This window comes from Budorcas taxicolor, chromosome 11 (genome assembly GCF_023091745.1).
Source record: "Budorcas taxicolor isolate Tak-1 chromosome 11, Takin1.1, whole genome shotgun sequence".
NCBI lineage: Eukaryota > Metazoa > Chordata > Mammalia > Artiodactyla > Bovidae > Budorcas > Budorcas taxicolor.
In genome coordinates, this window is record NC_068920.1 from 40,955,423 (window position 1) to 40,981,794 (window position 26,372).

At 42.9% G+C, this 26,372-nt stretch overlaps 1 protein-coding gene across 1 annotated transcript in view; it reads right to left on the reverse strand.

Moving 5' to 3' along the window:
* Window positions 1-26,372, reverse strand: part of RUNX2 (RUNX family transcription factor 2) — a 342,616-nt gene that overhangs the window by 231,806 nt on the left and 84,438 nt on the right. Inside the window, exons 2-4 of the mRNA XM_052647807.1 lie at window positions 18,757-19,109; window positions 9,762-9,918; window positions 3,843-3,947 (exon numbers count right to left, since the gene is read on the reverse strand). Of these exons, the coding sequence (XP_052503767.1) occupies window positions 3,843-3,947; window positions 9,762-9,918; window positions 18,757-19,109 (615 nt within the window). The remainder of the gene's footprint in view (window positions 1-3,842; window positions 3,948-9,761; window positions 9,919-18,756; window positions 19,110-26,372) is intronic.

Here is a 26,372-nt window from a genome sequence, read left to right on the forward strand (position 1 = left end):
CAGAGAAAATAAATGGCATTTTGTAAAGATGTGTACCGTTCTCATGTTTACGCTACTTAAGATGAAGGTTCTAATAAGTCATCGGCTGTGTTCCTTTAAAGGGAAGTTTTATAACTGAGATGAATCACAACTGCAAAAGATCAAAGTTAAAAAACATCAATGATGCCATGGGGTACTTTTTAATCTTGTAATGAGTGATGATCATGCGCTCTTATGAAGTTCGTCCAACTGCCAGCGCCAGATGTGTATATTAAGAGAAGGAGTTGTTTGTGATGTGACAGTACCCGTTCAGCTGCCAGAGACAGAAAACATAGAAGGATGAAACCTTTCTGATTTTTTGAGTGAAAAGCAAGCCTTGGCAGATGGGCTGATAAGTGGGGCCTCCGAGGGCGGCATCAGTGCCCTCGCATCCTCTCTTGGACTTTGCTGCGAACAAGCTGTTTATCATCAGTTCTGCCCAGCTGTCCCCAGGCAGCATGAATACCTGCTCCAGCACAATTTATAACACTTATTAGTGTCATTTACTAATAAGCAGAAATTAGTAAAGCCATCTGCAAGGAAAAAAAAAAAAATTACCCGAGAGAACAGAAGCTAGATGGTATCTATTTCCTGGAAGTGTACTCTAAGCAAAAACTACAGCAAACTTCTGACGCTGAAACTGATGTAATAATAGCTCATGCTTACTGAGCACTTACTGCCCGACAGTCCCTGGGCTGTGCATTTTAGATACATGACATCACTTAACATCTTTGCAGCAATGGATGAGGAAGATACTATTATTAGTCTTCTCACTTTATTATTAATTATTTTTCTCACTTGAACAGAGGAGGAAACTGAGGCCAAGAGAACTTAGGTAACTTGCCTATCACCACACAACTGGTGAATGGTGGCATCCCAGGCTTTCAATCCAGACAGCCTGATGCAAAAGCCCACACCCTTAATCACTGTCCTGTTGCTGAGTAAAGACCCAACCAGTTAACCTGGAACCTGTCCTTGTTCAAACAGCTCATCTGCCAAAAGTAGTCTTTTCAACTTATACTGTATCTTCTAAAGAAGGAGTGAAATTCCATTAACAGGACCAAGAGAGCAAAAATACTCAATCCCTTCAAACTTTCGCAGTAAGAAACAGACGTACAGTCTTTCAATGACAACCATTACGTACAGAATTAAAATTTTGTGGGAGAAGATGCTAAAACAATTGAATTCACTGTCTTTTTTTTTCTCCCCTCAGGAAAGCCTTTTCCTAAAGCTCTTCTCTGTTAACGGTTGAGAAAATAAGCCACTTTGAAGAAGTCTAGAGCGGTGGTTGGCGAACCACAACTTGTGTGCCAAATCTGACCACCCCCAACCTATTTTTGTAAATAAAGTTTTATTGATATGCAGCCACTACCATCTGTTTATGTATTGTTGAAGGCTGCTTCTGAGCTACACTGGTAGAGTTAAATCCCTGTGGCAGATATCATAGGACCCAGAGAGTTGAAATCATTTTCCATCTGGCACGTTACAAAAAAAAGTCTGCCAACTCATGTTCTAGAGGATTCTTCATTTAACATTATACACACACCTATCAATTTAAAGCCTTCAACTCACAGTTGAAGGAAATTTAAAATCTTGGGCATTTTCCACACCTGGGAGTCTCAAAACTAAAGAACAATATTGAGAAGAGGGTTTTACTTACAAAACATTCAATGCTCAGACGGCCAAGAGCAGGGCAGAAGGAAATAACCCCGGACCGAGAATGTAGGCTGTAGGATTAAAACGTTACTGATACCAGACACAGCCAGACACTGAGTTTGGCCAGTCACCTTGTGATGTCAGGGAAACGACATCGCATCTCCACAGATATTTTTAGTTGGTGAGCAGATCTACAGCAGTGGTCCGCCACTCGATTTCTGTATCTGCTTCTCCCCAGCACCTTCAGCAGCATCAAAAGCCTAAACTCAGGCCACATGCATACTAGCCGCTCTATCCCTAACTCTCACTGCTTTCAGAGCAGTTCTCTGTCTTTACAGGGACTGAGCCTAGCAACTGTTCATTCTGCCAATGGCCTCCTGGGAATGAGGTGGTACTACCCTTGCTTGAAAGAGAAGTGACTCTCCCAAAGCTATTCTACCTCCTTCTTTTCGTCACCACTTTCAGAATGAGGCAGCACCCACCTTCCCCTGCTTCCTCTCCCAACCATCAAGTCTGAGCATCAACTTGTGAGCATCTGGAGATATACACAGAGAGAGAGAGACATACACACACACACACACACAATGATGGTTTTTCCAAGAACTGAGAAAAGCAGCTGAGATCAGCAGGAAACATCTTTACAAGATAAGTATTAGTCGTGTTAAACATGAAAAGACTACCATCCTGCTTGGTGCATTATTAAGAGGGATGTCCCTGCCTTTTCAGGAACTCGGGGGCTAATGAGATAAAATGCTAGATGTCTTCCATCCTAAACCATCGTTCCAGATGGAGAGTGGTCCAGAAAAGTCAGGCAAAAATCCGAAATCAGGCCAGATAGCCCTAGGCTGATCCACTCACCTGCACTGCATGACTGCTGACCCTGAGGACCAGAGACGGGGCAGCCAGAGATGTGTGTGTGGCCACCGCCTAACAGGACACTCCTAACCTGCGCAGACAGAGCCAGCGCTCTCATTGCTGAGAAACCTAGAAGAACGCCATACACATGCAAGAAGGAGAAAAGAAGAACCTCAAAGACTGACTTTTCAGGCAGGAAACCTCCCTAGCTTGGGTGAGCAGTCAGCCTTCGTGAGAAGAGACAGTGCAAGAGGAGCGGAAGGCAACACGTCTTCCCATGGCTCAAGGACAGGCGGCCCCAGGGGCAGAGGGGAGGCAAAACTTCACCAGCCCTTTGCTCTCGATTTAGGAGCAGAAAAGCTATGCCATTGTCTTGGCAGGTGTATCATTATATAACAAAGATTTCTGCCAGCTGTCCCTCCACCACAAGCCAAATTAAACTCTCCAAACACAATGGCTACATCTCCAGTGGATTCACTCATCAAAGGCAGAGTTCTGTATGATGTTTCCATTGGCACAGAATTTTTAAGGTTGTATATATCAAATAATCTTTAATCCTTAAACATACTTAAATTCATGGTAAGTATGTTCAAATCAGTTTTAGGGATGGAGGGGGGAGCGAACCTATTTTAATTTAGATTTAAGAGGAAAATGCATATTAGCCCAAATGGATGATGGGCACTGCCTTCAAATGATGCTGGTTCAACCTTCCAGATGTCCCAGGAGACAGAAAAACCAAGGTGGATTTAAATCTGGCTTGACTCTATCTGCTAAAGAAACTATCTATGGCAATTACTAGAACATGAGCAAACAACAGTGTTGTAACAATCAAGCAAGTTATCATTTGCAAATAAATTCTTTGTAATTAAGCAGTGTGCTCTCTATAAAGGGAATTGAGTGGGCGAGTTAAAAAGTTAAAACACATTCTTAGATCATGGGAAACACACGCAAAAGCTTTTTGACTAAGCTCAGGATTTTGCAGTTTATTGTTTTCTTCCTCAGCTCTCGTGGGTCTGTTCTGCCTCATCTATTGTGTCCAGTGGATGAGCAGAATTTTTTTAGCAAAAAAACTTACAGTAACGGAAATTCACAAAGTTATGTTGGGCTTAGCAATTTTGAGGCAAAGGTGAAAAGTGTAATTTGATTTTCCACTAACTGTGAAGATCTAATTGCCCCTCGTAAAAACATATGCAGATAGCAAACTTGGCAAAGTAACTCTTCAGGTGAAAGTAGCACTAATTTATCTTGGATAAATTCCTCACAGGGTCTCCACAAATTCTATTCCCATTTCCAATAGGAAGGCAAGCACTTACTTCTGGGTTCCCGGGGTCCATCCACTGTGACTTTAATAGCTCTGTGATAGGTGGCTACTTGGGGAGGATTTGTGAAGACAGTTATGGTCAAGGTGAAACTCTTGCCTGCAGATAGAAAAGGGGAAATCCACAGTGAATATAAAAAGACAGTATTGATATAATGGCAGTACTAATGTCTACATTGCATTTAAGCATCTCGGAAGAAGTAACCAAACATGAACAAGGGTCAAGACTCCTTATTCTAATGAGAAACCCTCTGATGGCCACTTTAGGGAGTTACTAAGCTCATGAGCACTAAAATCCTCATCTTCATGGCAGTCTTGTACAGGGAGGCTCCAATTTCAAAAAAGAGTTGCTCAGTAGCAAGAGTTCTAATGCAAACAAAAACTCTGGACCACTTGAAGAGGGTTCTCTCTGCTTTCAGTTTTTCTACAACATCAGGAACACATCCAAGCAGACAATTTAAGAAGTCTTTATTTAGGATTAGGTCATGACCCCGTGAGAGAACAATACTAAATCACTGTTGATTATGCTATTGACTTCACATGGCTTTAGCATTTCATTTGCTTAACTGCACTACAATGAGAAGATGAAAGAGTAAGATTCTTATGGGAATCATTTTAACAGGAGCCAGTGTCTCCCGTCCTGGCCTTAATGTGCCTGTGGTATGATGATTTCATCATTGCTGGAACAAAGTTTTTCTCCTCCCTGCCCACCCCTTCCCTAACATACCTCCTCATCTAAGAGCCATCTTGAAATGACTCCCTGACAGTAACTTATTTTTGGTAAATGTACATGACATCTCCCAGTGTAAATATGAATGCTTGCTTTCAGCAGAGGTTGTGCTTCACTGAAAAAGTACATTTGATGTCTCAAATTAATGAGCTAAAAAAAGGTGATGAAGTTGGGGTGGGGGGTTGGAAGGGCGAAGGGTGGCAAAAATGATGGGGAAAAGTTTGGGTGCAGATGTGGCTGTTCGCTTTCTCCAGAAGAAGATACCAGACTCTGCTACCCAGACTCACTGACAGTTGTAATCAGTTAGATTTGCGACGGTTAGTCATGTCAGATAGTCAAAACTGCAAACTGTTACAAGACAGGAAAAGGTGGGCGTGAAGCAGTGACTCAATAAAACATTCAGCAATCTCAGGCCAGAGAATTCATTTAGCCTGCTCCTGGGACAGAGCTTTGAAAAGCTCCTTTCCTTTTGCTTTTTTTTTTTGGTCAAAGACTGTTTTTCCCTTTACTGAAAGCAGAGGGTATGAAATCAAAACACAAATCTTAAACAATATGTAGCAACACAGAGTTTAATGCAATCTTTTCAAAGCTTAATATGGAACAGGTTGTAGAGGAGGCTTAATGTAGAACAGGCCTTTGGCTGTCAAGTCCAGTGAATGGGTTTTCTTTTCAACCCAGACCATGTAAGTTCCTAAAATATGTTTAAGACACATATCATTTGTTACTAGGCATATATAGTTTTAAGTCTCTTTGGCTACCCTGAGGCCAAGAAGGTGCCGGGAGGGGTGGGGGGGGGGGGGCGGGGAGGGGGAGGGGGGCGGGGAAGAGAGAAAGGGAGGGGGAGGGAAATATGAGGAAAATGAATATTGATTAGAAACCAGTGAAGTGCCAGTCACTTCATACACATTATCTCATTTAATCTTACCCACTCAGGTTTATCACCCTCATTTTACAAATAAGGAAACCGAAGCTCAGAGAATCTTACTAATTTAACCACACAACTAATAAGTGGAAAAAAATCAGGATCTGAAACCAAGTCTTCCAGACCCTAAAATTAATGCTCTTCTTTTTGACTTTGTTAGAGAACATTTTTAGAAACTAATAGGTAATTTATTGCTACATGTGTCCCAAACAGCTCTATCAGACCAAGAAACAAATATAAATCTACTAATGAAGTATGTCAGCCAGAATGATGAAATCATCTATCTTTAAAGTGTCACTGATATTCTGTATTTTATCCATTATATATTGAATGTTATATGGATTTAAGAAATTTAATTATCTGGTTAGGGAACAAAGGATTTATTATAAACATTAAGACTAACCAGAAGAATAAGGCAGCCAGGAGTCTGAACTACTCACAGAAAACTGAAAGCCTACAGAAATGGAGATTAGAAAGTCGAATAGGAAGTCACTGGATCCAGACCAGGACCTTAAAACAATGGGAAGATCTGGAGGAGTGAATGGGCTGAACTCCTAGATTGAAAGTTAATTTGCATTAAACCATAAAAAAAAAAATCCATTCTGGGTTGGATCAATGGCCTGTGAGCCAGGACTGTGTTTCTAACAGTGCTTCAAGAGTGGTGCTTAGAAGACAGTTGTCATCCATGGCACGAATCTTCATAAACCAAGGATGTACACGTCTCAATTGTCCTTAATGACTCTTAATAACCGCAAGAGACAGTGCCGGTGAATTTACCTAAAACACTTCTGAGAACACTGCTGTTTGAGACTTTCACAATGTACTCTGGATATTAAAATGCACTGATGCTTCTCCACAATTCATAGAAACACCTCACATAGGAACAAAAGAAGGTGAAATATAAAATTCACCATCCAATGTTCACATCAGAACCGACTTTCTATAAAAACTTCATTTTAAAAAGAGTTGGGTCTGAGAGAAAGGAAACCAATATGAAAGTCTGACTGAAGTCTTCTAAAATCAAATCCTAAGAATCAAGATGTACTTTAACAACTAAAACAAAAGACAAGGCGGTTCCTCCCACTTCTTATTGCCCCTTCAGAAGGAACATGAACCTAATGGTTCCAGAAACTATCACCCAACTGGGTCATTTGCTCTCGTCCCTATAAACAGTGATACATTTCTGAAGTCAAATGTTTACATGAGTATTCATGATTTCCTCCCTTAAATTAACAAAAAAATTCCAAATCCCATTGTTTACTACTCTCCATAAGTGATAAAAAATGCAGCTCGCTCTTACGGAGCTAGCACTCGTTAGACAACTCATTGTAGCATCCTTAGCTTCATCTAGGAACTAGTTCTGCATTATGTCCTCAAGTCATATATTTTCTGAGATACACATAGGACCTGTCATTGAAAGACAATGCTAACCTAGCCCGAGGGGCTGTCAGAAATAGTGGGGGAAGTTAAGACGATAAGCACAGATTGTATCCAGAACTGACAAAGTACCATGCTCTGCACACTACAGGTGTTTAGAAGTGCTTGTAAATTAAAAGCAACTCGCTTGACGTCAAAAGTGAGGAAGCACACCAAGAAAACTTAAAGACCAAAGTCACTTTCCATACTTGGCTTAAAATATAAAGGAGAAAAAGAGAAAAGACAATTTAAAAATGTAAGCCACTCTGCACTGAATGCAAGTCTCACCGATGCTCTACTCGAATTCCAAAGCACTTCGAAAAGCTGGGGTCCTCAGATAACCCATGATGCCAGAGTAAGTAGCCATGTTACTGCTTTATAAACCGAAAACAGTTTTTCTAATTCCTGAGAGTGTATCTTTCTACCCATGAAAAAATGTAGCATTTGAGGAACTTGCTGGTTTTTCATTTTTTAATGCTACCGAAAATAGAAAATGTAAATAGCTGGGCAGCGAATACAATGGCAGCATCTTGTTGACCCAGACTTTAAAACTTGAGAGAAATATAGAAGTGTGAAAATCAAAGAGGAAGCTGGAAAGGGACTGTTAGAAGCAGGTCAGGTACACAGGCAGGTTAAAGGATTTCCTGCCACTGAAGAACTGACCCATTTTTTCTTTTCAAAGGGTAGTATCTCATCAATATTCTCTGTCCTTTTTCCCTCTTCATTTCAGCTTGATATTATTGTTTCCTTTCATATAATATTAACGTCCTGATTTAAAAATCTATTATTAGTGATACATCAATTTTTCTTTCTCTCTCCACTCGATCCCCCCACCCCCAATCTAAGTCTCGAAGACAAGTCTGGACCAATTTCTCCATCCTGCCTCTGGCAGCAGACTGTGGCATTTCAGATCCTCCACCAAGTCCCGGCTGCTTCAAAGGAAAAATCCTACTTTCTTCAGTTAAGATCATAAGAAATATAGGGGGAGGGGGTCAGCTCTGTTTGGACATAATTACACTTCATCAAAAGAAGCTTTCTTCATCTTCCATGCGTGAAAAGTCTGCAAGCAGTTAAGTCTGTCTTTTTTTTTTTTAATATAAAAATTGCTATTTGGGAAACCAGCCAAAACTCAGAAAGCCAATATAGTAAAACAGTGCACACCCTTCGTTTCTCTTTGAAGTTTCTTAAATAAATATGTTGAGGGTTTACAAAGTACACTATCACTTTGCCATAGTTTCTACTCAAACTGATCAGAGAAAAGTTATGCAGCATCTATATCATACAAAAGCAAGATAAATGAAAACTCTAGTTTGTATCTGTAAAATGATGTATAGTGCCTGGTCTTTTAAACACTAAAATTCAACAAAGCAATGTTACATTAGAAGAAAGATGCCCTTCAGAAGATACAGGTTCAGAAGATACATCATGTTCAAATTTCTCTTCTTACAAGAAAAAAAGAAATTTGAATTGTACAGTGGGCCTGCACAGTAACCGAGGGGAAAAATGAATACACACACATACATACTTTACACCTAATCAGTCAAGAGTGAGACTAAGATGTATCTTTTTTTTCCTTTTAATGAAAGTGAACTAAACCTGATGCAAAGATAACCCCTTGAGTTTTGATTCTACCAGAGGCTCTCATTTTATTTCAAATCTTCAGTGACAGTATCTCATTAGCATGCATCATTTTTTTTTTTTTAAGTTAAAAAGTACAACTTCTTGGCCCTGTTCCTAGAAAGTAAACTAAAACTACTCACCGGAAACAGTCTTGCATGAATTTCCCTTATCAAGTTTTTACAATGGTAATAATTTGACATCTGATCCAAACTAAAGGGCAATTATTGGACATGGTTTAAAAATTGATGCTTCTCATTTCCTAACACAAACCTGGGTTAAAGTCATTCCACAGGTCTTTATAATTTATTTATAATTCATTTCACTCCAGTCCTAAAGTGGTCTATTTTCCCTCTTCTCATCAAAATACTTAAAATGGAAATGTCAGATTCAATCAATCAGTAAATGAACATAAAACTTCTAATGAATGATGATTAAAAGTCTTGCCATAGAATAAGTAAATAAAAGCCAAAATACTGGTTTTCTTTGAGACTTTTAAAAAAATATATTAACTGCATTTATGAAACAGCTACAAAAACCCTAAAAGGGATTATTTTCTCTTTTATGATCTTTTTAAAGATTCCTAATATTTGAATGGGGGGTATGGATGGTGGAAACTCCTGAATAATGTGGAAATATTTAGAGTCCCAATCATTCATCTGTCTAGGCAATTCCACATAGTCATTCTAACATAAGTAATACATTATTCACTTATTCAAATGAAAAGCCTTCTATAAAAGCCTATGATTTTTAAATAAGTTCCTATAGGAGTAAATTAAATCCTACAGAGGTAACATATGTGACAAGTGAAGAGCATTATGCTAGCTGTCCTTGCTACAACTTAGAGCAAAATTGATATTACCAGGAAATTGATCCAATGCACTCCCTTTTCTTTGCCCTTTGCCACTGAATGTACTCAGTTATTTGGCTCCTCATAACTCAGAACTTGAACCTCCAACTGTTCTTCCTTCCACCTCATATGCTCACACCCAGTGAAATTAGGAACTGGTCCTTCTGAAAACATTGTTTGAATTTTCAATATCATAAAACAAATGAAAAAGGCCTGAGTACTCACTAAAACACTCAACCTCATCTGGACGTATTTAAAGAAAACTTTCAGTAATTCTATTCAGTAGAAGGTGCTGATTTGTATACAGACTTAGCCTACATTTCATCAGAGGATCCTAAAGTGTTTATTCCATTATCCATATGAAAAATCAGAGACCTACCTCTTCCACTCCGGCCGACAAATCTCAGATCATTGAACCTTGCTACTTGGTTTTTCATAACAGCAGAGGCATTTCGGAGCTCAGCAGAATAATTTTCATCGTTACCCGCCATGACAGTAACCACAGTCCCATCTGGTACCTCTCCGAGGGCTACCACCTACATAAAACAGGAAAGATAGCAGCAATAATGGCATTTCAGAAAAGCTGAAGAACTGAGAATATAGTCTCATCGTAAAGGATGCATTGTATCAGGACTTAGTGCTCTAGTCCAGGAATGGCAGACAGGAACGAGGCATCTGCATACGGGTTCGGATGCCACTTCAAACAGACCAGCGTTTCAGGGCCCACCCATTTCAAAGGCATGCAAAAGTTTCCTTCATTTGTTGTTGGACTCTTCACAGAATACATGTACATTTTTATTAAATCCCCATGTTAAGTTGTCCATAGGAATTATACCACAGAAGGAAAGCTGATGCCCCATGTGCAGACTGCATCGTACATATTAAGGCACTGTCTGTCTGCAGTGTGGAGCTCCCCAAGGTGTGGTCTCAGCCAGATCATAGCCCCCACCCAAAAAAAGGAAGTGTGGTCAGCTCCATGGGATAAGACATTTAGGGGAAACCTTACAGTTCTTGACTACAGGGAAGTCTAAATGTGGTATGGTATCCAGAACTACATTTCATCAACTTACTCTGAGCTGAATATTCAGCATTCAATCACAATGCAAATCATGACAGAATGCCCACTCTGCAGTGGGATCCATTGGAATATACAACGCTATCATGAGCTTAAAGTCTAGGTACAGGAATAAAGACATGTAACAGGCTGAAAATGATCACTGACACATGAGTGGTATAGACAGAAAGTGCACCTTTAGCCAAACTTCTGTCTCATCCCATCTGCCATCTTGGAATGACACACTTGCCTCCTTAATCTTCAGCAGTTAACCTGCAGCCGACTAACTCGGAAAAGTCAAGATCCAGAATAATCAGTCTTTGAGGCTAATAAACATTTTTCACTGCTGCCAGGAACACATTTTTAACCAGGGTCAGCTAACTTGCAAATAGGTGCCTCTGATTAACATGGAGCCCGGAAGGGACTGTTGGTGCAGAGTCTTTGCTGTCATACATAAAACACACTATTTTTAAACCTATTACCAACAGCCTGCCTCTTAATAATATCCTTTCTCACAGCTAACTTCCAGGATCCTATAATATTCAGATGATTTCCATCTCTTGCTCATTCGGCTTCCAGATGCCCTTGCAGTGAGTAAGCCAAGGCTCCAACTACAGTAACCCCATCACCCTCCAATGACAATACCCACGTGTGCTTGCCTGTCTGGCAAATATTACCCTCATCCTTCCATTCCTCCCTCTTTTGTCAAGATGTCCATAAAGCAAACCAAAGCATTTAATTCCACGCTCCCAATACAATTCATACATAACTCTCATTAAAGCAGATTTCTTACAGCATGATGAAACAGACATGATCACTATACTTTAGAACTGCCTTTCCCCCACCAAGGAAGCCTGCTCCAACACCCCTCCACTCTGCCCTTGGCTCCAGCCAGGGAAACAACCCAACAAACAAACAAAAAAAAAAAAGTCAATATTTTTTTCACCTTTACTGTTCTTTTAGGGTTTCTCAGTTCTCTGCCTCCTTTAAAGTGAAGTCACTCAGTCGTGCCCAACTCTTTGCAACCCCATGGACTGTAGCATACCAGGCTCTTCCATCCATGGGATTTTCCAGGCAAGAGTACTAGAGTGGGTTGCCATTCCTTCTCCAGAGGATCTTCCTGACTCAGGTCTTGAACCCAGGTCTCCCACATTGTAGGCAGATGCATTACCAACTGAGCCACCAAAGAAATCCATGCCTCCTTTAATGCTCTGCTATTTGGTTTAAAATCTTAAAGCTGTCCTCAAATTATAGAACCCACTTCTATAGCATCCCATTGTACTCAAATAATCCTCATTTCAATGTACATATAGAAATGACCATCATACGCCCTTTGATACGCTAGCCCAAAGCTAAGAGACTCTCTCTAGGGGCCCAGATTATATGAGACTAGAAATTACAAGAGGCAGGGGCCTTCATCTGCCTTGTTCACCACTCTATTCTCAGCTCCCAAAACAGTGCCTGGCACAGACTAAGTGTTTGATAAATATTTTTGAAATGAATAAATGAAAGAGCTCCATAAAGAGCATCACGTCCCACCGCCAACAGTCCATGAGAGAACCAGTTAAAGTTTGAGTCAGCACTCCCAGCTAGAGGCAATATGCCCTTGCTCCAAACTAGTTTTCTGACAACTTTTTCCATCCCAGAGGAGAGGGAATCATGCCCACTGTCCTTTACCCGGAATATACGGTTACTCTATTCAATCTGAGAAGTCTCCCAGGTCAAGGGTAAATCCCATGAGAGCATGACTTCCTTCCTGCATACTTGATCTAGTGCCTCAAGCGGCTACTGAACACAGGTAACGCTGTACCCCTGACGGGGGCAAAGCACTCATCAACTTTTCAAATTCACAAGGCCAAAAATGTGCACATCTGAAAAATACTGAAATAACTGACTGTGTTTGCCAGTATTCATTTGAATGCTTGACATTTTTTACACTCAGCATATTGTGTTTTAACACCTGCTGTGTGGCTTTCTATGTCAAAGTAAATATGGAACCAGTAAGTGTATTAATGAAGGCAGAAAAGTTGGACTCTTTAGAACAGAATTAATGCACCAAAAATCAAGAGACCCTCCTCTTTACCCCCACCTCTATTACCCCTCTGCCATGATCGCAAGTAACTTCATCTCCTGAAACTACAGTTTTCCAACATAAATTGGAGATAATTTTTTTAAGTCTGTAAAATGTAGAAGATATACCATAAGTATAGAGTATAATTATAATGATGTGCTTTTAGTAAGATGAGCAGGCTAACTTCTGTTCCAAGTCGGCTGCGTGCTAAACACAGGCTTTTCCTTATAAGCATCCTTAAAGGGTTCAATTCAATATGTAATTCTTTATTTCATGTCCTGAGATGTTTTTTGGTGTTGTTGAGAGATATAGGACTGCTGATGGGTTTGACTCCAGGCTGGTGAAATTTCCAGAAAAAAAGTGAAGAAATCTGCCCCAATATAAAGATTTTTTAGAGCTCTGGGACATTATTATTTTACTGCATATTTTTAATATAACGGATTTTTTTTTTAGTTAGAAGAAAAGGAAAATTGATTCAATATGGGAAAATATGAAAGAAAAGATCCCTAAGAGTGAAATACATAAATCCACTTTTCTTTGCTTAAGCAGTATAATAATAGCCATATTAAATAATGGTATGTTTTATGTATCACATTTAATAACAAAACAAATAGGTCATCACAAACTGTGTGAGTCTTCTATGAGGCTTACAACTTGGCCTGGAAAAAAAAAATGCTAACTAACAAGATATAGTGATAACTTTTCCTGTTTTGGCTGAATTCTATTTTAGTAGCTAAATCTATTTGTGTTTTTTTGTTTGTTTTTTTTTTTCTGCTATTCACTCTACCACATCAGATTGACTAATGTTTTTCTGAGGAAAAAAAGGGAGATACAGAGAATATATTTGATTTTATATCAATCAGAAGTGTAATTATATGTTTGAGGGTTTAAAAAAAAAAAAAAGAAGTAGATCTCTGAAGCTAAAAAGTTTCCCTTGGAGATTCTCAACTGTGTTTATCTAAAAGAAAACCAAAAGAATCAAGAAATTTTTACACATTTCATCTGCACCAAACCCAAGCAATACAAAACATTTTAAGGGGTAGAAAGCACTCAAAAATCACCTTTTAACTAGTTAGTTTAGCACTCAAAATTTTGTTTCCACATCACCCAATACAAAAGTTCTGTTCTGCAAAGAATAATTTGTGATTAAACTTTAACAGTTACTTTTCTAGGTGCTTTTCAAATATAAAATCTACCAATTCAAGAAACTTCATGGGGAAGAGGGAAGCAATTTTGTGTCCTGACATTTCAGAACAGAGAAAGAAGTTCCTTTATTTTGCACACCTCACGATAACAAGCATTTAAATCACATGATATAGAGCTTGTGAAAAATAAAGTAAAAGGATATTTAACTCTAAAAATGCTATTGAAAATTTTTATGAGGGTTCCTCTGACTACATCTGTGAGCTACTCTGAAAGAGGAGCAATGGAGAATTAACTCAGGCCCTTAAAATTGTTTTTGCGGTCTTATTATATGGAAATTTAAATTGCTTATGACATTTCCATAGATAGAAGTCAAGTCTTCTATCTTGACCAATATCACTTGGGCACATTGTACTTGCAGCAAAATTGAAATATAATTATTTTTCAAGATAGAATCTGACCAAATCTATCTTTGGAATAAAAAGAAAGGTAAGGGAGTAATTGCAAAAAGGAAAAGTTTTATTCCTATGGTAATTATATAAAGATAACTTTAAATAAACTATCACAAAGTTTCACAAATATTAGTTACTTTTAGACTGTAACCTAGAACTTAGAAAAACTTGATTGAACTGTACAGAAAAGAGTAAATGTAGTATAAAATAACATTTCTTAATTTTTATACTATATGTCAGAGAAATTTGATGGGCATTATTTCAGTTTAAGCCAGAAATTCATGAGCCATGTATCAAGCTGACTTAGAGCATCTAACAATAGATATTCTGGAATTCTAAAAAGATAAAAACAGCAATCCCAAAGGGGCAAAAATAATGAATGACATTTTACCATGCCTGTTTTCAAATATAAGTTTTTTTAATTTTTTATTTATTTTCCATCTAAAACTATTTGTTTCCATTATCTTACCAGTAAGTTTTATATTTACTCAATCCTAAAATTTTGAATTTTAAATAATTTTTCTTGCATCTAAAGGCATAACACAAAAATAAGTCTGTCTTCAAACAACTTGAGATCTATTATGATGTACATAGTTTTGCACAGCAACTCAGAGTAGGTTTAGCAAAGTTTTAACAGGCTTAATAAGCTGTTTTCTTTGTTTAGGTATAATTACATTAAAAAGACACAAACATAAAATAAGGTCGCTAATTATGTAAGGAAAATACAACTCACTATGTCAACTAGGTATTAGCTACATACTTGCTTATGAAGAGAAAAATGGCCAATGACGTCGAAAAAATTATTTTCAAATAGAAATTGCTCCATCATTTTGAAACCCTACTTGTGACAAATACTGAAAGGTATTATTAAACATGCAGAATTAACTATGAGCAATAGATCATATATCGAAAAATGTGTTTTCTTTCTTTAACACTGCCAGAAAAACATATGATCCTGGTAAATATACAGACCAGTGTTCACTAACTTAAAGCAGTGCAATAGTCTTACACTACTTTTAACTTTAAAACACACATCTGGACTTAAAATTTCTGCATAGTGTTTCAGCTTGAAGCTATTTAAAGCAACTGAGCTACGAACCCTGAACACCAAGCTTCAGGATGAAAATGCGGACAGACTCCTAACTTACAAGGGTGCTACTGGCTACAGGGCTAACACGTTCTCCCCACTATTTCTACCTGACTATTAACTAATGCAATGAATTTGCATATCGCTTTCTCATCACTGCAACTACCCAAGACAGAAAGGGCCTGGGATCCTCTAATAGTATGCCTTAACTATTTTAAGCTTTCAGTGACATACACCTGAGAGAAACGTTAAAAATATATATTTCCATTTCCTTGACACCTGGGAGGACTGAACATTTCAAAACTGCAGAACTTTGTTAAAAATATAATGCTAATAAACAACTTGGTATAGTTTAAAGCATACACGTTGTTTCTGCACTTTTACATGTCAGTGTATTAAGTACTCTTGTATAATTCCAAAACAAGATCAGATGAACAACGCTAGTACATGACATGTCTTAATGCAATACACTACCAATATCATTTTGAAGCACTGTTTTAAGTTAACATATCAAAACACAGTCTACTGAATTCATTTCTGATCTTCTACTTTGTAGAGCTCAGTGTCACAGGCATAAAATATGGGCTCAATAAATATTATATTGATTTGAATACCAGACTTCTCAACAATTAAGTTCTACATTAAATATATTTACCTGTCTGCTATCTACCCAACAACACTATAATTTACTTTGTACATAGCTCTGAATATGATAGCCAAATTGCTGTCACCACTTTTAAAACTGAGACTTCTTCATATTACTTCTTCTTTGCAGATGTATTTGATTATGTTGCAAGAGTCTAGAAAGTCTACCGCTCACAGGCTTTTATCTCCAAAGTAAGGTAAAAAGAGGTTGATTTTACTAACATTCAGATGAAAACAAACAAAAATATTGTCAAAATCTGGATGTTCTAAGTATCTACACATCTATTTTCAATAGAGACAAAACTTCTATACTGAGTGGATGTCAGCTGTCCACCACTATTTGAATTTTGTTAAACACAAGTTTAGGGAGGTGGGAAAACATGAAAGTCAAGATTTACATTAATTCAATTTATCTTTCAGTTAATACAAATTGAAACATTCAATTCAATATGGCCATGTGTTATCTATGGTTTTGTTTACTGGTTAAAAGTAAAATTACTCTATAATTAAAAATAAGTATGATGAATAACAGAGAAAGCAATTTATTTTCAAAATATTTTTACAAGGGTGGTAATGAGAAAACCTAAAGATAGCCAAAACATCTGAGAACAGCTCAAACTAAATTGCATTCTATCTTTATGCCAAAAAGAGCCTTTCTAGTCAAAGTATTAATGCTCAGAATCAATTCAGCACCATAAATGTAAGAGTATAGTTCAAGACATTTATACCTTAAAACCATGTTTAGCAAAACTAATGGAATGCAGAATACCAAACATCTAGAGCCTTAATTTTTTCATATCCTGACTTCTGGCATTTTACATATATAATATCTATTTATTTTTATTATTTGCTGTTTTCATCCAGGGCTTTTTGTTTGTGTTTGGAGGGGATTTGGGGAGGAGGGAGAGGTAGGTGGAAACAAATTTCCACTCTCACATAAGGCTAATTAGAAAATTCTGGACCCTTGGACGATGAATTGTAAAAGATATCTCTCACGTGAAAATCCACATTTCTACGATTCACCTATATTCTGAGCTTTCCATATTTCAAGGAAGGAACGCTTAACCTACAAAATGGGTGGTTTGTAAATGGGACGGTTAAAACACACACACGTTTCTTGAGCCAACTGCAAAATGAAACTTGCCTCAGAATGCAACATCCCCTTTCCATAATAATTCATTCTGATTCCTGCTCTGATAGAAGACCTAGCGAGATAACCAGCTCTAATTGACCTGGACTCCTCTTTCGTTCCACCCCACCCACACACGGAATCTGAATTGGTGCGTGGCGCAGGGGGGTGGTCAACAACAGGGAACTGCCACTGGCCCGTGGGAGTTTGGCCCCAGGGTCCACAAGGGAGGAACTGGCGGGGATTCCTCCCTCCCCGCTTCACCCCACCCCAAGGCCTGGCTTACCCTGCTCTCCACAGTCCCAGAACCCAGGGGACCCAGGCCCACCTTCGCGGGTTCAGAGGCTAGACTGGACCGGAAGCATCTTTCTGCGAGCCCTCTCCTCCGCGTCTGGCTCACCGCCCCCTCCATCCCAAGCGCCTAATCCCTCGAGGAGGAAGGGCCTGGGTATCCCGTCTCTCCAGCAACCCGGGGCGCTCTGCGAGGGGGCGAGGGCTGCCGGGCACGGGGGGACCCCAATTGCATCACAGAGAGACTCCGGACCCTCAACCTGCCGAGCCGCTGCCCGCGACTCCGGCTGCTGACATCCGCCCTCAAACTAACGGGCCAGGCGGACCGAGGAGGCCGCCGCAGGACGCGCGGGGGGTGCTCTCCAGCCTGGGGGGGTGGTCACTGCCTCGGCGCCCAGGTCGCGGACCCGAGCCTCCCACGACCTTTCAGAAGCGGGAGGGACCTCTGGGGTCTGAGTCCTTAAAAGAAAGAATAAGGCAAATCTCACAGTGTCACCTCAGTTTTCAAGGCGGGCGAGCCGAAGGCATTTCGCAGGTTTCCCTTCAGCCTCGCGGCGCGGCGAGCCCCCGCCCCCTCCACTAGCCCGCGCCGCCTCGCACTCGAGGGTCTGGCTCCCGGGACTCCCGGGCTCCCCCGCCTCCGGGCGCGCGGCGACCCCGGCGGCCCCGCCTTCCTCTGCAGCGGGAATCGGCGAGGGTCTGCAGGCTGAGGACGCCCCCGTCCCGCCTTCCCATCCCTTGCTCCCCGAGTCCCTAAATTTGCCCGGACCCTCTTGGACACCCGTAATGCGGCCCACGCGCCGCCGCCAGCAACCGGCACCCGGCGCCCCGCCCCGGGCGCGAACGCCCGGCGCCGGCACCCCACTAACACTGGCCCCCGAGCCCGGGAGGGGCCGGGACAGCCAAGGCGCAAGCCGGTCAGAGAATGGGGCGCCGAGACGGGCGGAGGGCGTTTGGGAGGGAGTGGAGGAGAGGGTAGGAGCCCGCGGAATCCCGAGGAGGGGCGGCGCGGCGGCCCGCAGTCGGGTTCAGCCGGGATGCCGGGGACCGGGGCGCGGGAGTCTCAGGGGAGAACGCCGGGGATCCTCGCCCCGGAGGAGTGGGGGGCGGGGTGGAGCTCGTGCCGGCGGCGGCTCCGAGAGTGGGCACCGGGGGATTCCTGTGGGAGGGGAGAGCGGCTCAGAGGAGTGGGTCGGGACTTTGGCCGGGAGGCTCGAGGGGTGATGAACGGATAGAGGGGACACGGGCGGAGGTGGTGGCTTCGGGCACAAGTGGGAGAGGGAAGGATCTGTGCGGGACCACTAACGCGGCGAGCCCAGCTGGGGGATCGCGAGGAAAAGGGCCAGACGGGGGTCCCTCAGGTCGGAGCCACCGAGGTACGAGCCTTGGAGGCCTCCCGGGTCGGGACCCAGGCCCCCGCGGGCTCGGAGACGCCTGCGGGCAGGTCCGGCGGCGCCGAGCCGGGGGCGGGGGTGGGGCGGGGGGCAGCCGCAGTTTCTTACCTTGAAGGCCACGGGCAGGGTCTTGTTGCAGCGCCAGTGCGAGGGCAGCACGGAGCACAGGAAGTTGGGGCTGTCGGTGCGGACGAGTTCGGCCGGGTGGTCAGCGATGATCTCCACCATGGTGCGGTTGTCGTGCGGCGGCCGCAACCGGGGCACCGCGGCCGCCGCGGCCGCCGCCGCCGCCGCCGCCGCCGCCGCCGCTGCCTCCTGCTGTTGCTGCTGCTGTTGCTGCTGCTGCTGTTGTTGCTGCTGTTGTTGCTGCTGCTGCGCAGCCACCACCGGGCTCACGTCGCTCATCTTGCCGGGCTGCAGGCTGCTGGAGGGGGGGCTGAAGCGCCGGCTGGTGCTCGGATCTACGGGAATACGCATCACAACAGCCACAAGTTAGCGAAGTGGCCGGGGGAGGGGGAGGAGGGTGGAAATGAGGGGCGAGGAGGAGGAAATTGGGGGGGTGGAGGCGAGACGGGGGAAAAGGGGCTGGAGGTGATGGGGCTGAGGAGGTGAGAAATCAAGTTCGATGAAGCCGACTGCCGGGCGGAGTCTGACGGGAGCCAGCGGCGGCGTTGCGGAGCAATCGGCTTGGCGGTTGGGGAGACCGGAGAGGCGCAGGTCTTGATGGAGCCTTTGGAACACCCGGGGTGGCAGCTGCGAACGAGCACCGGGACGTGTCTGGCCCGGGCAGGCGGGAGGCTTCAGTCTGCAGCAACTTGGAGTGGGGCCCCCTGGGGCACCGCGTCCTGGGTGCGCTGGCGCCCCCTCCCAGTTCGAGTCCGGCGGTGGAGCCCAGTGGGTTCAGCAGTCCAGCCCCGAGGCCGGGATCGCCGCGCGCTGCCCGCCACCGCCGCTCCGCGCCGCGCGCAGCTACCCGGCTGCAGGCGTCCGCGCCGCCGCCCGCCCGTCCGCGCCGCTGCCGCCGCCGCCGCCGCCTCCTCCGCGGCGGCCGCCGCTCCCCCCGCGCCGGCTGCGCACTCAGATTCCTCCCGCGGCGGCTGCCAGCCCGGCTCCCCGGTCCGGCTCTTTCCTTTCCCTTCTCCTCTTCTCGCCCTCTCACCGCCACCTCCTCGCATCCACTCCCTCCTGCTTTTTGCAAAGCTCCCCTGACCCTCGCGCTTCGAGGTGCCAGGAGGTAAGTCGCGGGCAGCGGATCTCGGGGCAACGGATCTCGAGGCTACGAATCGCAGCCGCTGCCGCCGCCCGCCGGCCGCGAGAAGGAGCCCCCGGGACGCCGCGCGCAGCTTCGGAAGCCGAGAGAGGCGGCCCCGGGCTAGCGGGATCTCGCCGGGTCGCGTCTTCTTGCTTCTCGCCCTCTCCTCCCAGGACAAGGAACCCCCTTCTTGGTCCAGGGAGATTGAAGCTGAGATGCCAGAGAGCCGCTGGCTGATCTGACTGTCGTTATTTTTCGTTTTAACTTCAGGAGAGGAGGAAGGAAAATTCTTGAGCGTCTGTGCTGACTTCTCAGCACTCTTCACCCTTCCCCCACCCTACCCCCCCCCCCCCCCACCTCTGCCGGAGCGGCTCCCTAGGGAAAAAAAAGATTTTGCAGGGTTTGGGTGTGTTTCTTTTTCTTTTTTTTTTTTTTTCACTTAAGTGACACAAAAATTTGGGATGGAGGGGACACTTGTCAAAATAGTTTTAGAAACTCAAGTGGGTGTTGGACACTTTTTCCTTCTATATTCAAACTAGTCGTTCCTAGAGAACAAGGATGAGTTTTTTTAAGCACTGGAAAACTGTCAGCTTGATGATTAAAATAAGTTGCAAAAACCCTCGCTGGGGGAAAACCCCAGCAGTTTTCCATGAATTTCAAACTTTTATTGTCTATTCTGCATCTAAAACTAGGTCTAAGGTCTTAATTTCTCCCCCACCACTCCCGGGGGAAAAAAATTAAAAGTACAAAATAAAATATTCAAAATGTTTCAATGGCTATTTATTTATGTATTTATTTCCCAATGTGGGTTTAAAAAGCGACTTTGGATCCCCCAAAAAGTTGTGGTCGAGAGGATGAAGGAGCGCAGAAAAAAAGCAGCAGTTTTACCTAAAATGTGGTTTTTGGAGGCTGGGATTTCTAATGATTAGGTTTTTGTGGTTTATATAGACACGACTCTGGCTAAGGCGATCATTACGCTGATGAGAGTCAGAAGCACGTGGGTGTCTCCGACCAGCCTCAAACTCTGAGCCTTCAAAACAAATAAAACAATGTGCGGCGCCCGCAGAAGCCGGGAAATCCGCTTGAGGCTATTGCACCCCTAAGAAGGGGGCACCGGGCTGTTTCCCCTCCTCTAACTGTACTTCTAAGTTCCTGGCTGTCAATCTCCTTTAAACCTCTCAAAGCTTGAAAACGTGTCTGTAAGAATCATCCGTTGCCAACGTTTCAAAGATGCCTAACAGGGTAACTGACACTACACAGTAATAAGCGACCTTGTAAAAGAAATGAAAAGTTACAGTGCCTCCTCTTCGGAGTATTCAGGAAGATAGTTGAGTCATCACTCATTCTCAACCCCCTCCATCTTATTTAAACCAATTCACATATCCATTAATCGGCGTTTTTATTGCTCTGCGCAAACGCCTCTCTCACCCTGGTAGCGACCTGCCACGACCCTCCCTCCTGGTTTTTAAAACATCGCTTCCACGCGCCCAGCCGGCGATTGCGGGGGGGGGGGGGGGGGTCTGAGTCTTTGAAAGGGCCTGGAAGAGAGAGCGTGGGGGCCGCGGCAGAGGGGACCCGGTGCCTGTCCAGGACTCTGGAGCCTATTTCAAGAGCAAGATGAACATCAAGGGCTTCAGTTGCCTGCTCGGGGACCACTAAAGAGATGCCCTCTAAAAAGATGTTCCTTCGACTAAGGGGCTTCCAACCGTGGGAGCGGAGGCGGGGGCGGGGATGGCTAGGCGAGGCGAGCTCCCTCACGGGGGTAAGGATAGGGTTGAAGGGACACTGCTCCGTCTTTCCTCTTTGGGGCTTATTTTTACCTTCCCTTTCCCCATCGACAACTCCACGCCTCCCTCGTCCGACTTCTCCTTCCCCAATTTTCTCTCCGCTTTCCCGCCTCTCCTTCCCAAACCCCGCAGATTCGAGCCTAGCCGCCTCGCCCCTGCGTGACTCATTCTGCATCACCTGCTAGGACACCCCCCTGCCCAACCTACTCCTCGGGATGAGAGAACCCACTTATCACTAGGACTTGATGCGCAGCGAGGAACGGTGCTGTCTCCGGCGCCTGCGATTTTTAATTATCTTTTCGGTCACAGGGGAGAGCTCTAACCCTGGGCACCACCGCGCCGCCGGCGCGCACGAGGGTCGGGTCTTCCCCAGCCGCATGCAGCGGACCAGCAAAGGGAAGCCAGGCTTACCTTTCAAAAAGACAGAAGAGAGACCAGACTGCTTGCATTAATTTTCTACCTTATTCCCCCCACTCTTGCCTCCACTTAGTCACATGCACTGGGGCACACACGCTCACACATCCCCACGCCGACACAGAAAGACAGACACAACTCATACACAAGGATTTTTTTTCTTCTTCTTTTTTTTTTTTTTTTTTTTGCCTTTCAGTGGGACAGTTTTATTTTGGGCACGTTGTACCTCAGTCTATCAAAGATCTCTGATTTGGTTTGTTGTCTTTTTTTAATGTGTAGGGGCTGCAAAGGAAGAGAGAAGTTACCGGAAGCTGATTATTTCTGTGGTCAAGGGAGATAAAATTTCAGTAACTATTAATACCACAGTCGGTGCTATGCCGCCTTCTCTGGGGTTGTCCTTCTCCCTGGAAATCCGCAGAACCAGTGACTACCAGAAAATGTGGTGACACTAAGTAACAGTATTTCGAATATGGGCGACCAGACGGGTTCTTTTTTGAATAAGAACTTGTAGAGCAGTTGAACTTAAGTAATCATTTTGGGGGCTTTTCCTCTTTCCTCATTGCTGTTTTGTTTTACTTAGTGGATAGCAAAATATGCAGGCCTGAATGTTTGGGTGCTTTGACTGGGGATTTTAAGGGTGATTTAATCAATGTTGAATTATTTATTTTAATTAATCATATCCGGTAATTCAGCTTTATAGCCTGTCCTTGGACATCCTCCCTTCTTTTCACATTTCAGTGGAGCTAATATAAGCAACTCTTGGAAGTTACTAGTCTTGGATCCCTTAAAATATCGTACAGTTATTTATAATGTGGAAATGAAATTTTCCACTGAATACCCTAACAACGTTTCAGGTGTCTGGCACAGCGGATTTTCAGTCTCCTTTCAAAAATATCCTCTTGCTGAACATTCACACTTTCAACTGGAGCTGACTGAGCCTGGAACTGATGATGTCTTGGCTCAGAGAGTTATTCTTAAAGGAAGAAAGCATTTTTACAGACCCCTAAACTGAACCTCTCCTGGTAATAGTAGGCACAGAGGGAAACTGTGAAATTTTACATGTGTGTATTTTGTGCTATAGTTTGCATGAGCTCACTCTTGGGCTTAATTTTTTTTTTCTACCTCAAAATGTTCAGAAGAAATCACCCACTAGGTTCCTCTCCAGAAATATGCCTCTCTTCTGTTGTATGTTATGGCATTTAAAAACACACACACATTTTCTGAACATGTAGCTATTCCAGAAAATACAGGCATAATTTTCCCCTCCATCTCCTTTAACATTTAATATAACTGTTTAGTAACAACATCTGGAAATCCTGACTTTCCAGACAAAGAAAATGAGATGTGAAACAGTCAAGTTACTTATCTAGTCAAAGAACTGAGTTCTCAAAACCAAGACCAGAAGCCGTGCTTCTTTCATTCAGGTTTTCTCTTCTAATTGCTAAATCATTTTATATATACTTTTTCTTGATAAAAAGTGAAAAAGCCACTGTAAAATCGTAAACTAGTTTTCAGTGGGTCAGTTGATGAAGTGGGACAACCTTTCAGACATGCAGTGAAAAATCATGACATACTGATGACTGCTAAAGTTTTGAATGGTTGGATGGGAAAACCTTATAAACAGAACCATCTTTACAGAGTTTTCCTTTGGACTGTGAGAATGAAATTCACTCAGCTCTTGTAGAAGTAGCACTGCCACTAGGCCAAGAATTGTCACATTACAGTCCATAGGCCAAACCTGGCACAAAGCCTATTTTTGTACAATCCACAAGTTAAGGATGGTTTTTGAATTTTCAGATAGAAAACAATTTGGAGAAGAATAATACTTGTGACATATGAATCTGATATAAATTCAAATTTCAGTGTCCACAGCTCTATTCATACAATTGTGTAGTTATGGAAAGGACTACATGGCCTGCAAAGCCTAAAATATTTAATATCTGTTTTGTTTTGTTTTTACAGAGAAAATTTGCCAATCCCTGCCCTGAGAAGGATACAGCACCAGAAAGGAGTAAGCTACTTTTCTGTATAAAATGTTAGTTAGACTAATATTTTTCACTTAATCATTTTGGATGTGCCAAAACAGAGAATGAGGAGTTAATAATTTTTCCCTAGCTGTTTAAGCACCCTTGTCTAGCACACCTGTATATGTCGGCATCTTCAGCTATCCTTCATAGTGGGAGTACATTAACTGCATAGATGAGCAAGCAAGGGGTAAAGAAATGTACATGTCATTTGAACATGAAAAAAAATACATAAGGCTTGCATAGTTTTATTCCATCTGTTCTACAAACGATTACACAAGAAACATAAATGCGCTTACCAAGAATTTTCTGCTCTACTAGATTTTCACAGGGCCTGAAATGCAGGAAACCCTGGTTCAATTCCTGGGTCGGGAAGTTCCCCTGGAGAAGGGATAGGCTACCCACGCCAGTATTCTTAGGTTTCCCTGGTGGCTCAGATGATAAAGAATCTGCCCGCAATGCGGGAGACCTGAGTTCAATCCCTGGGTTGGGAAGATACCCACTCCAGTATTCTTGCCTGGAGAATCCGCATGGACAGAGGAGCCTGGTGGGCTACAGTCCATGGGGTAGCAAAGAGTCAGATGCGACTAAGCACAGCATGTTTATACTTTTAAGACAGTTAGCTTCATAACTTATGTGATCCCAAAGCTTTCTGACTTTTTTAATTTGAATTTTTATACAGTTCAATACTGTCTGATTTGTTGTAAACTCACTCAGTTTTTCCCTTTGTCAATGAACCTATAAAAATTTGCATGGCTGTAACAAGAGATGAAGTGTTTTGTAGTTGGGGGGCTTAGCATCGTAAACTTTTCCTTGTTGCTCCAGTTAGCATTCCCATGGGCCATTTTCAGGCATTTATAAGAGAGTGCAGCATTGTCATAAAAAGGCTTACGCTTGCCATGTGATCTTCCACATTTTTGGAGCACCTGCCTAATTGTATGCCAGGAGCGACACGGACTAGAGCGGTACATGTTATGTTTGACAAAAAGATCAGCTTCCTAAATGACACCCTCTCTACCTGAGGTGACAACATAATTTGTAAGAAGAATCTCATTTATTACCTAGAAGTCAGAGAAATAAAACTTACTTTCTTAAATCAGCCCTTTGGTATTTTGATGTTGGCAATTGTCCTGTGTCAGTGGCAGTGATTGCCAAGAAGTAGTGGAAAATTATATGTAAAACCTTATAAAAGTCTGTGATGAAGCACCTAAAAACACCCTAAAATAAGGTTTCCCATAGTAATCTATTTCTTTATTGATGTGCTTGCATTTTACCTTCTGGACACCAAGGCATGCTGCTATCCAACTCTAATCCCACTGCCTACAATTCTGAAGTTTCACTCTAGATTTTGGAATGGTAGCCTGAACTATTTGTCCCCTCTCTCCAAATTTCCATCAGGGTAAGAAATATAAATCCTAACAGTCTTAGTCCGTATAAAGAAGTACAAAATCAGCCTTTGCACAGTCCGAGAAATTTGAATTCCCAACAAGAAAGTCAAGAAAAATAGAAGAGGAAAAAAGAACAGAATAGAAATAATCCAACTTGGTTTTCTTAGCTGCAGTCCTAGGGGATGCCAGTTCTGGGTCACCATCCTAATTATTTTTTTCCTCTTTATTTCATACCCAGAAACTCTTTCTCCAGTGTTTTCCCCTAGGAGTTCCTGAACTAGACTTTTTGCAGAAAAAGTACTTTCTTTTTCCCATCTAGCCATGATCAACACTTGATGATTCTTTACTTTTGTTTCATTTCACATGATTCCCCTAAATTATCCTGTTGTTGTTGTTGTTGTTGTTGTGTGTGTGTGTGTGTGTGTGTCAGTTGCTCAGTCGTGTCTGACTCTTTGAGACCCCGTGGACTGTAGCCTGCCAGGCTTCTCTGTCCTTGGAATTCTCCATGGCAAGAATGCTGGAGTGGGTTGCCATTTCCTTCTTCAGGGGATCTTCCCGACCCAGAGATTGAACCCAGGTCTCCTGCATTGCAGGTGGATGCCTTAAGGTCTAAGCCACCATGGAAGCCGTTGGGTGAGATCTGTTCATCACACTCCTACAAGTCACAATTTTTCTCTAGATCATTTTTCTTCCCTGAGGGTGCCAATAATCAACGTATTGCCTCTCAGGTCCAAAGTCAACTTTTTTACCTGCTCTGTGAAAATGGATCTGGGCCCTTTAAATATTTCTTCTTACCCACTGGCATCACCATTTTGTCAGTAGGGGGCACTGGAGAAACATTACAGAGGGAAATGGTTTT